Source organism: Morus notabilis, unplaced genomic scaffold (assembly GCF_000414095.1).
Source record: "Morus notabilis unplaced genomic scaffold, ASM41409v2 Scaffold212, whole genome shotgun sequence".
Taxonomy (NCBI): domain Eukaryota; kingdom Viridiplantae; phylum Streptophyta; class Magnoliopsida; order Rosales; family Moraceae; genus Morus; species Morus notabilis.
Genome location: NW_010361298.1, coordinates 999,220 through 1,014,380, shown reverse-complemented (window position 1 = coordinate 1,014,380; position 15,161 = coordinate 999,220). Strand labels below are relative to the sequence as shown.

Below are 15,161 nucleotides of genomic sequence, written 5' to 3'. Positions count from 1 at the left end.
TATAGTCTATACACTAGTCGCGGCAAAAATAAATAACTAGACAAATCTCCTACTTTAGGTGCACGGATTCAACAACCAGGTATTGCTGTGGCAATAGAGTTGCAATATTTCTCAACTCACGGATTATAACTAACTAAAGATTAACGGTCTCATTCATTTCACCAATTTGAGTTTTTAATTCTAAATTTTTATAGTTAAAAGCTTTCAGAAAATGTTATATCTCGTCTCGAATTAAAAACTCAAATTTGTGAAGTGAACGAGATTTTATAATAAGATGAAACGTTCACAGAATAGTGGCCTCAATAGATATTGTGTATTGCATGCTACGCAATATGAAGGGTACAAACCTGTGGTATTTTCACAACTGAATACCAAACTTCTAAATGCCACAGCCAAAATCTGGAAATAGCCTTATAAAGGTAACACTGTTGCGCTCGAATAGCCTTCCCCACTGTAAAATGATCAAAATTGTTTTAGGGTAAATTGCACTCATACACCCTAATGCATGTTGCACCATGAACTTTTAATTTTGGTCATAGGATCTTAAGTTTTGCTCTTAAGTTTTGCAATCTTAACGATATAGTCCAATCGATCATAAACTACAATAAATAGAGGTAATTAAATGCAGAAGGTTTGGAGTGCATTTGTGTAAAAATCTCAGGCAATTTGCGTCCGTCAATTGATGTTCGTTAGTTATTGGACCACAATTGTAATAAGCTTTAAAATTTAGGGTCCAATTTATCAAATTAAGGGGTAGTTTGTTATGATGATTTGTGTCATGAGTCGTGACTCGCTACAGTATTTTCTCTCATAAAAAATACACATAAACTGATAATGATTCTGAATTCATGAACTAAACGTTCACTAAAAATTTGGAATCAAATACGCTAAATACTGATAATTCTGGGTGCACCAATGCAATTTATATATATATGTATGTATGTATTTAGATTAATCACAAAAATTTCTCTCGCACTATGATCCTTAGCACTTTATTCTTGAACTTTTATTACTCTATTATGACCCGTATAGATCGCTGATTCGAATTTTTAATTTGAGTTGAGATGTAATTTTATGTGAGAGTTTTTTACTGTAGTAAAAAAATTAAATGTAACTATTTTTAAAAATTTTTTACTGTAGCAAAATTTAAATTAATAAAATAAACAAAACCTTAATAAATTTATCCCTTCTATTATTTTGAGTGATAAAAAATAACTATATAAGTGGCACATGACAAAAATCTAAGGATATTACGACAAGAATTTTCCTATATTAAAAGTGATTAACTTAGCTGATAAAAATTTTCGAACCATGAGATTTTAGTTCATAAATTAAAATCATAAAATTAAAATCATAAAATTAAAATTATTTTTAATTTACGTATATATTTTATAAAAAAAATATTATAATAAATTATAAATTATAATTTAAATTATGATATAAATTTCCTTACCAAACGTGCTATAATTTTCGACGGATCTTTCTCCACTGCTTGCTTCCGGTCTGAGTCTGACTTTCGAGTAAATAGATAGTTGCAAAATCCAGTTTTCGGAACGCCACTTCTTTCTTTCGAAGCTCCAAAAGAACAATAGAAACCTTCATTTTTCACTCGAAAGCTCCAAAGAAAGAAAAATGTTGGTGGCTTTGTACAGGCACGCAAAAAAGCCTCTCCGTTTCCTCTCTACTTTCCCACCAACCAAACACCATCTCTACAGCTCCCGTCCTTCAATCCCCGAAACCCTCAATGTCTCTGGCATCCCTCCGTCAAAGAATCACGTCTACGCTTCATTTTTCTGTACTCTGATACACCTCTACTTGGCGGGCGGCAGATTTTCCGACGCGACGGACGCGTTCTCTCGTATGCGAAATCGCGGTCTCGTTCCGGTCTTGCCTCATTGGAATCGACTTCTCTACGAGTTCAACGCCTCCGGTTTGGTCTCTCAGGTACGGCTTCTTTACTCCGAAATGCTCTCATGTGGTGTTGTGCCCAATCTCTTCACTCGCAACGTATTGGTTCATTCGTTGTGCAAATTGGGAGATTTGGTTATGGCGTTGGATTTGCTTAGGAATCATGAAGTTGATACTGTCACTTATAATACTGTCGTTTGGGGTTTCTGTAAGCAAGGATTGGCTCATCAGGCTTTTGGGATTTTGTCTGAAATGGTGAAGAGGGATGTCCCTATTGATTCTTACACCTGCAATACGATAGTTAACGGGTTTTGCCGAATCGAGTTGGTGGGTTATGCTGAGTGGGTTTTTGATGGTTTAGTGAAGGGAGGAATTCCGCGGGATGTGGTAGGTTTGAACACATTGATTGATGGATATTCCAGAGTTGGAGAGATGAGTAAGGCGGTCGAGTTGAGGGAGAATTGGGAGAGGGAGGGTCGTTTTTCCGATATCATTAGCTACAATGCTTTGATAAATGGGTTTTGTAAGATGGGTGATTTTGATAAGGCCAAGAGACTTATTGATGAGATGTTAAGATCTCAAAGGCATGGTGCTTCTGCTTGTTCGGGATCCGATGTGGCTCGGGATCATGATAGAGGCGTCAATCTTAAACCAAACCTTGTCACCTACTCCACAATTATTGGAGCGTACTGTAAGCAGCAAGGACTTGATGAGGCTCTTGCTTTGTATGAAGAGATGGTTATGAATGGATTTTTTCCCGATGTGGTTACTTGTAGCTCCATTCTGTATGGCCTTTGTAAGCATGGGAAATTATATGAAGCGAAAGTGCTCTTGACAGAGATGGAGCAGATGGGTGTGGATCCTAATCATGTATCTTACACTACTTTTATTGATTCCTTGTTTAAGTCAAGGTCAGAAGTGGAAGCTTTTATGCTTCAATGCCAAATGGTGGTACGGGGACTTGTTTTTGATTTGGTTGTGTTCAGTGTTATCATAGATGGACTTTTGAAGGTCGGTAAAGCCAAGGAGGCAGAGGAGACGTACAAAACTTTAAGGCTTAATTTTCTTCCAAATCACATCACATACTCTATATTAATAAATGGACATTGCAAATTGGGAGACATGAAGAATGCAATGTCCATCCTTCAAGAAATGGAGGAAAAGCATATTTACCCAAATTTCATCACTTATTCCTCAATTATAAATGGCTATATGAAGAAAGGCATGATCGATGAAGCTATTGACTTAGTGAGGAAGATGAGGCAAAGAAATGTTTTGCCAAATGCATTTGTTTATGCAGCACTAATTGATGGATATTTCAAGGCAGGTAAGCAAGAATTTGCTTTTGACCTGTATAATGAAATGAAATCAGCAGGATTGGAGGAAAACAATTTTATACTTGATGCATTTGTGAAAAACTTGAAAGAAACCAGGAATATGGATAAAGTTGAGGGATTAGTCAAAGATATGACTTCTAGGGGCTTGTTGCTTGACCTTGTTAATTACACATCTTTGATGGATGGTTTCTTTAAAATGCAAAATGAGTCCGCAGCTCTTAGCTTAGCCCAAGAAATGACAGATAAAAATCTAGGATTCGATGTTGTTGCATATAATGTCTTGATAAATGGTCTGTCAAGGCTTGGGAACTATGAGGCACAATCCATCTATAATGGAATGAGAGAGTTTGGTTTAGCTCCTGACAATGCTACGTACAACACCATGGTTAGTGCATATTGTAGACAGGGGAATTTTCAAAATGCATATGAGCTTTGGAATGAGATGAGAAGTCAAGGTTTTATGCCAAATTCAAATGCCTCTAATAGTCTTATAAAATCCCTTTGTGATGCTGGTGAAACTGAAAAAGCAATGGATTTGTTGAACAAAACGTTGGTAGACGGGTCTATCCTCACCTCAAGTACTCATGAAATACTACTTAAGGCCTCTTCTAAGCGTAGACGGGCGGAAGAAATTTTTAAAATGCATGGGAAACTCTTAGGTTTTGGCCTTAAACTTGATCGGGTGGTTTACAATAATCTCATTTCAGTATTATGCAGGGTTGGAATGACTAAAAAGGCCACTTCAGTGTTGAAAGAAATGAGAGAAGCAGGAATTTCAGCTGATACTTCTACGTACAATGCTCTTATTCATGGATATTGCTTAAGTAGCCATCTACAAAGGGCTTTTACCACATACTCGCAGATGTTAGCTGAGGGAGTTTCTCCAAATAATGAAACGTACAACCTTCTTTTAAGGGGTCTTTGTGGTGCTGGTTTTATGAGAGGGGCAGAGAAATTTTTAGATGAAATAAAAGAAAGAGGCTTTGTTCCTGATGCTTCTACTTACAATACTTTGGTTTCTGGCCATGGTAAAGCCGGGAATAGAAAGGAATATATGAAACTTTATTGTGAAATGATAACAAAGGGTTTTATTCCTAGAACTAGTACCTATAATGTGCTCATTGGTGATTTTGCTAAGGTGGGAAAGATGAGCGAAGCAAGGGAGCTTATGAATGAAATGCTGTTAAGAGGAATAATGCCCAACTCGTCAACGTATGATATACTAATCCGTGGCTGGTGTAAGCTATCAAAGCGTCCGGCCTTGGAGAGGCCGCTGAAGAAGTCGTATCTGGTTGAGGCAAAAAGACTATTGGTAGAAATGCATGAAAAAGGTTATGTTCCTTGTGGAAGTACACAGCAATATATAAGTTCTACCTTTGCTAGACCAGGAAAGAGAACTGATGCTGAGAGGCTGTTGAAAGAAATGTACAAGAGAAAGAACTCATGATGAATGGGTGAAAGTAGAAGATAAGAAATTGGCTTAAGGAATGAGATTCATTTCCTATTTAAACAAGGATCATTGATTCAAAAATGAGGAAAGCAACTGCAGACATGACTTACTTGGACATAAAAACCCTTAAGGGAGTTTCTTTAAGATCAGGTTATCTGGTTGTTGGCGCCAACTAGCTGAAATTATCGTGTCTAAATATGAAAGAGGTAGGGCTCAAAATAATCTTGCTGATCCTTATCCTAATTATTAAAGCTCAAGTTGTTCAGATTCATTTATATTTTAGATAGTGTGCTTTCAGTAAATGTCCTTTTAAGGTGACAATTTTCTATTTGATATAGTAAAACTGATTTATTCATTTCTATTTTGCATGGGACAGCCAAGTACTTTGTAGTATGTTACCTTAAGAGCTTAGCCTACTACCTTACATGAATTGAAGCTGGCCATTTAACATGGGACCAAACAATACACAGGAAATTATTCTTTTTCTATGGTAGGGTTATATTGTCCCCATGAGACTTTTAATGTAATGGTGCTTATTAGAAACAATTTATCTTTCCTATTTCTGCTATTATTTGCATTTTCTAAACTTTCTCGGTATAATTATTTAAACTGTTTCCAACTCTTCTTATTTCGTACAAGTCACAAAATATAATGAAAAAGTCGAGGACCAATGTTTCTCTCTGAGTAGTAACTTTTGCACATTTGTTCGTCATACATAAATTGGTTTATCTAATATTTTTTCCTTCATCAGCATTACTACTACAGATCTCTTTGAAGCTGGTTAAGTTCGTTGAATTATTATTGTTGATGTTGCTTTTTCTTGTTTTATTTTAACTGTCCTACATTACTTTGTTGCAGGGATTTGGTTGTTTATTGTCCGTGGAATAATGAAAGATACTTCAGAGGGTGGGTATCTGCACATTCTGTTGGGGAGACGTTGAATTAAAGGTTTTTAACTTAATGCAGGTAATTGTTGAATTTTGCTTCACAGTGTCAGTACAGGTTATAGTGCTTCAATCTGCTTGATATGAATGATTAGTTTCCTATATCTGCGGAGTCCACTGTATCTATATTTTGCAGTAGAATTATTAACCAAGATATAAATGAGACATGAATAGTCTGCACGGTTATAATTAATTTAAGTTACATGTGACACTTTCCGCTAACTTTTTAACGGAACACAAGTAAGGGAAGATTTGGGATATCAGGAGAGTTGAATGATCGATTTTGCAAAAGTTTAAGTACACAAACTAACTCTAGAAATGAAATTTCGGGGTCGTTTGATGAATTAAACCATGTTTTTGGTCCAGTTTTCTAACTTTCTTAGAACACCCTTTGCCTTTCTTGTCTGAGTCTGACCTTAGACCTAGACTAACTCTGACCTTAGTCCCTCAACGCTGTCATGACTCAGCCCCAACCTCCAACACGTGGGCTCCACCACTCTCTGCTCTGCCACAAGTAGTTGCCAGTGCTTCTCACTGTTGCCATCCTTTCAGCCTCATCCAATCCCAAAGCCTCTGCTCCCGATTGCTCATGAAATCTCCGTTCGTTCTGAGTCTACGATGCTGAGGTCGATTTTTTGTTGCTGGTTCATTTTTCCTTGTGTATTTTGATTTTCTATTTGTGAGGTTAAGAGACTGGTTGCTAGTTTTCTTGATTTCTTCTTTGCTTTGATGTTTTACCTGAATAATTTACATATATGTGGATTGGACACACAATATTCGTTTGTGGCTGGATTATTTTTAGTAATAATTTACTTTGTAGGAAAAAGCTAGAATGTTGGTATGTGATGACTATTAAGTGGGGCTGCTAGTTGTGCAAAAATAAGCCCAACCCACAATATTGGGCAGTCAAGTAGATTACTGGGAGTGACCCTTATACCGAAATCCTGGCGGAGTCAAAACTCGTAGCCGGGAAACCCTTCTCCAAGAAAAAAAAGTATATGTTCAGTTGCATAACCCTTGAAATTCTATATTTATAATTTGTGTTTATGGTTGTATATATATATTTTTTTATAAGAAACGAAAATTAATGAAAAGAGGGGACAAGTCCACCAACAAAAATGGAAATACAAAAATGATAGACTAAAGCAAGAAAGAAAATAGTGGTTTGAATTTAAATATTTGGATTTCCCATTTGTTTATTTGGTGATTTGAAGGTAATCTGTTAAGCTATAATGAAGAAAGAAAGATCAACGTTGACCGATCAATTCTATTGAATCAGTAAGAAAATAGTGACTCAGGGCCTGCTAATAGAATTAATTTAGAAGCCCATGGAAATCGGTTCAAGCTGTTGTAGAAGTTTTCTATTAACAAGTTAATTGGAAGAGCTGCGGATGTCTGGTGTGAAGAGCCGCGGAAATAAACACTCCAGAGGTTCATTTTAACACCATTTATCTTTCCAAAAAAAGATTTTGTTCCCGTTTCCCACTCTCATTTGACATTTTGAAGAAGAGAATTCAGCCCCTGAGAGATAAATTTCCCATTTCCCACTCGCAATTTGACATTTTGAAGAAGAGAATTCAGCCCCTGAGAGATAAATTTCCCATTTCCCACTCTCAATTTGACATTTTGAAGAAGAGAATTCAGCCCCAGTGATAAAAGATGTTAGTTTGTACTGAAACAGATTCTTAAAAGGCTACTTGGTTTTTGTTCTCGTCAAGGAGTTTGAGTTCAAATTTAGCTTTGATGTGCTGCCCAAAAAAAGAGGGAAAGGCCACTAATTCTGCAGTACGAGGCATTTCTTAACATCCATCCAGTCCAGTCCAGTCCAGTCTGTTGGAATATGCTCCAATGGAAACCAGCTATCCAGGTCCCAGGGGTATATCTTTGCAAAAACTTGCAACCAGCTTCTTACCTTGTGCTCCGTCGTTTGGCCATTTTTTTTCTCCGTGTACTCTCCGATTTTGTCGTTCATAGATTTCCTTCTTCACCCCACCCTTAAAAGTAATTTTCAAAACAAGGATCCAAGACTTAAGGGGCTAGGTTTTCTTGAGAGCAACAGGGGGCTAGGTTTTCTCGAGAGCAAATTTCTAGCGACAATGGGGAATACTCTCCATTGGTTGTCATATTAGCAAATTTCTCTATTCTCAGCCGAGTGCCCGTGAAGGATTTTCTGCAGTACAGGTGGGTGTCGAAGTCGTGGAGTTCCCTAATTGACGGCTCCTATTTCATCAACCTCCACCTCAAGCGTTCTATGGAACGCAGTCTCAGTAGCCAGCATCCCTATTGGGCCGACCTTGAATTGCTTGTCGACACCAGAACAATCGACCTGCTGGACTGTTAGAGACTTGTTTTGTATGATATAAGATCAGAGTGGTGTACGAAGTTGAAGATTTTGGGTGTTACAAAATCTTTTCGCGCTCTTAAGTGTGTGTGGGATGTGCTAGAAATTCCAAAGGTCTATTTTTAATGGTCTACATTTCAAAAGAGAGATAAATTGGTGATCAAAATGATAACGGCTCATAAGAATTGATAGAGGGAAAGTTTCTATTTTTGGTTTTTTTGCACGTGTATTTCCATCGTCATCTGAGGGCTCTTATGGGGAACAGAAAAATTAACAAAAAGCTTTACTTGTTCTGCTGAAAAGATGTTAATACACTTGCTTTGTACAAGTACTTGCAAATGGAGTAATATAGTCTCTTTTACCTTGGTATGGAGATATAGATATAGATTAGTAAGGCCTTGACAGGTTCCTAATTCTACTTGTCTGCTCCTATTTGCAGGCGCAGCTCGTCTACTGAATCGTCGCCTCACCTGTGTAAAGAATGCTCCTTTGATGAATTTCTGTGAAAGCGATGACGAATCTTAAGAAGGTTGTTGCTAAAGCTTATACCGCCCACCAAATGTCGGACAAGGATCTATCAACGACGATTAGCAACAAAATTTAAATACAACTTTTTAGCCACAACAATATGCTTTATTGAAGAAGTTTAGGGATGACAGTGAGGCTTTCAGCGATAAATCAGATGCTGCTGAATCCCCTTTTTCTTGTAGTGAGAGTCTAGAAAGAATCCGAATGTGAGTTAAAAGGAGAAATGAAGTGACTTGTTCCCAAATTGTGTTTGAGAAATTTGAGATGATACATGCAAAACAAGGCAATATCTAAATACTGAGTTTTATGTAGTGTTGTTATTTAGCACTCTTTCATGTCATACATGCCAGCCGACTAGTTTTACATGGGCTACTTGAGATTGTTGACCAGTTTAGAGAAAATTGGTGAACTTAGATTTTTATTTTTTTACTCTTAATTAATACTCTTTTGACTAATATAGTTTTTTGACTAAAAGATATTAATTAAGAGTAAGCGGTAAAAATTTAAGATCCATGTATTTTAATCTGAATTTTTCACGTTTCTTTCTGTTAATCTGAATTTTACATCATTTAACGCTACATAATTGGGGGATAATTTTTGAGATCTTTGTCAATATCTTATTGTAAAAGAAGAAAACAACAGTAATATGTTAATTGTTTACCAATATACCTTTGGTAGGAAACGAGATGGGGAAATGGTACATTTAAAAGCCAACCAAGTTTCTTGCTACTTAAGAAATCTACCACCATTGAATCATCCAAAAGTATTACAATTAAAAAACAAAACAATTACAAGGGGAAAAAAAAAAAAAAAAAAAACTTCATATTTTCTTAACATCCTTGGTCTGCTTAGCAGTTTTGTCCTCCAAAAATATTTACACAAAGATTGATTACCAATAAGACCCTCAAAATTAAGCCACCAAGAAGCGAACAACAAACAAACAAACAAAACAATAATAAATAATAAATAATAAAATGTGTTTCTTCTAACTCAACGCACTAAACCCACCTCCCTTCATCATCTCCCTAAACTCCTTGTAATTGACCATCCCATCACCATCCACATCCACCTTCATGATCATCCTCTTGCAATCCTCTACGGTCCGTCCTTGCTTAAGACCGAGCGAAGCCAACACTGATCTCAGCTCATCGACGGTGATGAATCCATCTCCGTTCTGATCAAACACGTCGAAGGCCTCCTTCATGTCCCTCTCCTCGTTGCGCTCGTCCATAATGGATCGGTAGAGCTCTCCGAACTCGCTTATGTCGACGCAGCCGTCGCCGTCGGCGTCGATTTTGTCGATCATCTGGGAGAGCTCCTTATCCGGGATGAAGATGCCTAAATTCTCTAAGGAATCGCCTAGCTCCTTCTTCGTGATGTGTCCGTCGCCGTTCCGGTCGAACATTTGGAAGACCCGGTTCAGCTCGGTTTGGCTCATTCTTCTCTGGTGGGAACGAGAGGAAGGCGGTGATGAAGGCGGAGATGGTAGTTGGTGAGAGAACCAAGAAGATGGTAAGAAGGGAATTAGCTTTTTGGGCACCAAAAAACGGAAGAATGAGTTTAGGAGGTTGTAAATAAGGAAGATCCTTGGCAAAATAGTTGGCATTTGAAGACTGTAAACAGAGAGAGAGAAAGATGAGAGAGGAGAGAGAGAGAGAGGAGGGTCTTGTTTGTTGGGTGGATGGGCGTTTGTTGAGAAAAATTTGGAGACAAAACTGGCCATGTTTATAGGGACGGAGAAGAAAATGAAAAGTATGGCACTTTTTACGCGTATTAGGAGGGTTATTATATTATTGTTTATGTGTTTCTCATAGTGATCAATACGTACACTAATTTACAATTTCCCAAAAACGCGTTGTTATAATTAATGTTTGGTGCTTGTGTTTATTATTATTATCATGACTTGGTAGTGTGTGACTTAATCAATTGGGAATGGGGTTTTTTTTTTTTTTTTTTTTTTTGTAGTTGGGTTTTTATTTTGAAACTTTGGGTACTTGGATCCTCATTTTAAAATTTTAGACAAATGAGTTTCCAAATTAACTTCCATTTTTTTTACACTTCCATTATTTTTTTTTTTTGTACTTGGGGTTTTATTTTGAAACTTTGGGTACTTGGATCCTCATTTTAAAATTTTAGACAAATGAGTTTCTAAATTAACTTCCGTTTTTTGATACTTTTATTTTTTTTAGTTAAATGAGTGCATTTAGTTAATGAATTTGTGTCCTGATTCAAATCGTAATTTATAATTTATTATAATATTTTTTTTTATAAAAATACACATAAATAAAAAATAATTTTAAATTTATGAATTGAACATGCATGCTTTGTTGAGTGGTTCTTTTGGTTTTGCTTTGGATTTAAAATAATGTAACCGTTGATAACGGATCTGGAATACGACAGGACAGGAGGAGGAGATTGATGACTGGAAATGATTAGAGCCGGCAGATAACGACCGTTGGATTCGTTCAACGGCTACTTTTGCGTGATTTGTGGGTTTCTTACACGTGGCATGTTAAGGAGAAAGCAGAATGTGGATTTTGGCACCTCATTACTGGAGTCTTGGACGACCTTTTTCCTTTTTTTTTTTTTTTTTTTGAGTCTCGGAAGTGACAAATGTGTCCGTTAACCAAAAAAGAAAAAGGCGACAAATGTGTCACTTATCAAAAAGAAAAAGAAAGACCAAGAAGAGTCACCAATGTTTTCTCAGAAAATGACAAATAAATAAATAAATAACAGATGTGTAAAAAGTTTTAAGAGCACAAGGTTATCCCATTTTTGTCCGTCTGGTGTTGGCTTGAGATAGGTTTTGTTCATTAATATTCAACAATATTGAACACAACCTTAACACAAAATTAGTCTTCGAAAAAAAAGAGATAAATACTTTTTAGAGTGTATCTGTTTATATCTTTTTTAATTAAAATAATTATATCAATTAAAAGAGTGTTAATTAAAAATAAACGGTAAAAATTTAAACTTATGTTCTAAAAGTAAGTTTAATAATTTTCTTCTAGTGTTAGTGTTCTTTCCTTGTGCTTAAGCCATGTGTTGGACAATTGTTGAGCCTAAAAACAAGAGACGTTTAGTTCATGAATTATAATCATGAGATTAGAATTATTTTTAATTTATGTGTATTTTTTATGAGAGAAAATATTGTAGCAAACTATAAACCATGATTCGAATCAGAGTACGAATCTACTTACCAAACGTCACCCTGATCCCCTATCCCAATTCTACAAAATAATAATAATAATAATAATAAATAAATAAATAAATAAGAAAAAAAGAAAACCCGTCCCATTGATTATCCTCAATGTAACAACTTCATGGTATTCAATTATTTAGTGTGTGAATATAAAATGCAGATAGAGGTGGGGCCACCCCCATAAAGCAGCAAAGCAAATGAAAGAAAATATAAGAAATAAAGTAAAAATCTATATTTATAAATTTTTTTTTCACGGAGATAAATGTGACATAAAAAGTTTAATTAATTGCTAACGTGTTAAATTATCATAAGAAAAATAAAAACTGAATCAATACAAAATATTACTTTTTTCTGATTATTGTTTATTTAAAAAAAAAGAAGCAAAAAAACAAAACAAAAGAAGATCTTTAGCGGGAAATTTGACTCATGGTCTCCATTCATGGACAACCACTAAGCAATGGGTCCAAAGGGCATCGTTGAGGGGTCACACTACATCATACTGCTTATAGGTCACAGCTGTTTCCACTCAGTTTTACTTGAAAAAAAAGAAATCCTAATTAGAAGCAAAAGTATCTCCAGCTGTCTCTTACTGCTACTCTAGTCAGATCTAGATAGCATACTAACATCACTCTTTTTATCATTTTTATATTATTTAACACGTAAATTTTACTTTATTTAAATAAGAATATATGATTTTAGTAGAGTTTACGTGTCAAACAGTAAATGTAAAGAGTGACAGAAAGAATAATGCTAATAATTTTCTTTTACTTACTGATGTTTAGAAAACTCAAATAGATACCAAACTACAAAACTTTTTCTGGAAATAGTAGAAAATAGGCCAATATGAAAAGCTTAAGAAAGTATATAGGCCAATTTTTAGTTATAGAAATTAATATGTCATAACTTGTCAAGTTATGGTTCATAACCAGATAAGTTATAGACAAACTTGTCAAGTTATGGTTCATAGCCAGACAAGTTATGGATAAAAACCGTGAATAACTTGTCAAGTTATAATTTATAACTAGACAAGTTATGGATAAAAACAGTAATTTGGCCTATTTATTAACTTATGTAAACTATTAGCCTATTAATTTTAATTCATCTCAAGTCTTGACCTATTTTCCTCTTTCTCCCAAACTTTATTGAGTGCCACTATTCATCCAGATGGAGTTACAACTTTGCTACTCACATGAGGTGAGTTTCTATAGGTAAATAGGTGAGACTTATGCCCCGTTCATTTCACCGATTCGAGTTTAGAATTCGAGTTTTGTTACAGCAAATAGCTCTCAGAAGCAGTCACATCTAACTTTTTTGCGACAGTAAAAAAACTCTCACATAAAATCACATATTAACTCAAATTAAAAACTCGAATAAGCGAACTAAATGAGCCCTTAATATAATAGGACCAACCACTTTGTTAGGGTAGAATATCAACCTCACCCATTTTTGAACTTTATTTCAATAACATAAAAAGTGTCCACTATACACGTATACACACACAATTATATTCACTTCATGTGAAGGCCATTACTTCTCTTAGGAAAATTTGTCTTATAAAGTGAACTTAGCAAAATGACTGTCTTTTCATTTTTACACAGAACGACCACTTGATCGCAGTGTAAATAGTAGCCGTGTGCGATTGTTCTGAAGTTATTATTAGCCGAATAGTATGGATAATACAAAAGAGGAACAAGTTAAGGAAGAACAAAACCGAAATTCATACAATTATAATTTAACCTTTTTATCAAAACTCGGAAATGGAAATTGTAAGAATGTTTTGTAAATACAAATTTTTTTACAATAATTTTAAGAATAAAACTTCCCATAAAAATTACTTTTAAAAAGAGCTGACAAGTATAATTGAGCAACTATTGAGCTAACAACTGTTGGTAACGCCATTTTGTTATAGAAATCTTCTATCTTTGTAATGAATCAAGACTTTAGGTCAAAAGTAGAATGAAATTTATAGAATTATTTGACTGAGCTTGAGATTTATTTTATATGTACACAACAATGGTGTCAAAGACCCAAAATGATAGCGTTTATGCAACTTGTGAATTGGTAATTACTTACCTATTAAAAGTAGTATATACAGAAGTTGCTTAAATTATTGGTTGTATTTAATAAACATAATAGGTTGACCAAGCTTCTAATAAAGATGCTCCACTAATGAGGAACAAATTAAGACTATTGTATGACTATTTCATTACAACTGGCCATACAATTGGGAGACATATCTGTCTGCATATGTTCCTGAGCTGGCCCCTCTCTCTCTCTCTCTCTCTCTCTCTCCTTCTCTCTCTCTCTTTCTCTCTCTCCTTCTCTCTCTCTTTCTCTCTCTCTCTCCTCTCTCTTTCTCTCTCTCTCAATGAGATGCTGTGCCAGATCTAGGCCTTCAATCACGCCTATGCGAGCTCCAAGGCCAAAGGAGAGGAAAAAAAAAATTAGGTCAACCTTTTAGTGGATAATTTTATAATTAGTTAATTCATTAAGCAAACAAAAGAGGATTAGTTTCATAAATGCCCTTGAACTTTGTATCTTATTTTAACATGTTCCTAAACTTTTCATACGTTAAGAGTACAATGAACATTTTTTAAAGTTTAGGAGGCATGTTGAAATACGGTACAAAATTTAATGACATTTATGAAATTAATCCTTAAAAAAAGGTCTAACAACAAGGTAGTGAACAGTTTTCACAACTTCGCCGACTACGCAATGTAACATTGAGTATGGAGTATAAGTGAGACGTGATAGTGTTGAAATAAGGTGTAGAACCAATACCATCAATTAATTCTTACAACAAAATAAACAAATAAATTTAATCTTGATGAAACATGCCCCGAACTTTTTAATCAGGTGTAATTTATACCTTTTCGTCAAATTTTATTGTGTTTTTAACCATAATGCATCACGTGCAAAGCATGTGAGCTAATAAGGGAGGGTATTTTGGTAAAATAATAATAATTATATTTTAATAAATTTACGCTGACATCTCCTGTACTTTATTAAAATAATTTAGACACTCTCTTGACATAAACTAATCAAGTCAACTGTAACGATCCGCGTTTTCGAGTTACTGACTGTGACTTATAGTGAAAACCATTTTATTTTTCAAAACTCAAATACTTTAGTTGGTAAAAATTGGATTTTTTTTTTAAAACTTATTTTAAAATGACTATTCTTCAAATGTACAAGTCTCGGAACTTATTTAAATGAATTAGAGACGAAGTTCAAACTAAAATATCAGCAACGCGTAATATTGCAATTATAAACAGTTTCCAAATACTCAAAGTCAACATAATCTACACTACAAGAAAGTGGTAAGCACCATTGTCATTGCCAAAAACTTTTTAGCGACGACATGTCGTCGCCAAATAGTCGTCGCTGTAGATCCATCGCTAAAAATGATTTTGGCGACGGCTAACCTATCGTCGCTAATTCTTCTGTACAG

General features: G+C 35.1%; 2 protein-coding genes across 2 annotated transcripts; one reads left to right on the top strand and one right to left on the bottom strand.

Annotated features, from left to right (window-relative positions):
* Positions 1–1,539: 1,539 nt before the first annotated feature.
* Positions 1,540–8,855, top strand: LOC21407480 (pentatricopeptide repeat-containing protein At5g14770, mitochondrial). Its single transcript, XM_010099239.2, has 3 exons — positions 1,540–4,901; positions 5,554–5,661; positions 8,420–8,855. The coding sequence occupies exon 1, from the start codon at positions 1,633–1,635 to the stop codon at positions 4,690–4,692; it is 3,060 nt and encodes a 1,019-aa protein (XP_010097541.1). The 5' UTR covers positions 1,540–1,632; the 3' UTR covers positions 4,693–4,901; positions 5,554–5,661; positions 8,420–8,855.
* Positions 8,856–9,316: 461 nt separating this feature from the next.
* Positions 9,317–10,270, bottom strand: LOC21407479 (calmodulin-like protein 3). Its single transcript, XM_024166358.1, has one exon. The coding sequence runs from the start codon at positions 10,229–10,231 to the stop codon at positions 9,494–9,496; it is 738 nt and encodes a 245-aa protein (XP_024022126.1). The 5' UTR covers positions 10,232–10,270; the 3' UTR covers positions 9,317–9,493.
* Positions 10,271–15,161: the final 4,891 nt, after the last annotated feature.

Bases quoted from the DNA above. Each gene is read 5' to 3' on its own strand.
- LOC21407480 (XM_010099239.2), top strand. From the start codon at position 1,633: ATGTTGGTGGCTTTGTACAGGCACGCAAAAAAGCCTCTCCGTTTCCTC.
- LOC21407479 (XM_024166358.1), bottom strand. From the start codon at position 10,231: ATGGCCAGTTTTGTCTCCAAATTTTTCTCAACAAACGCCCATCCACCC.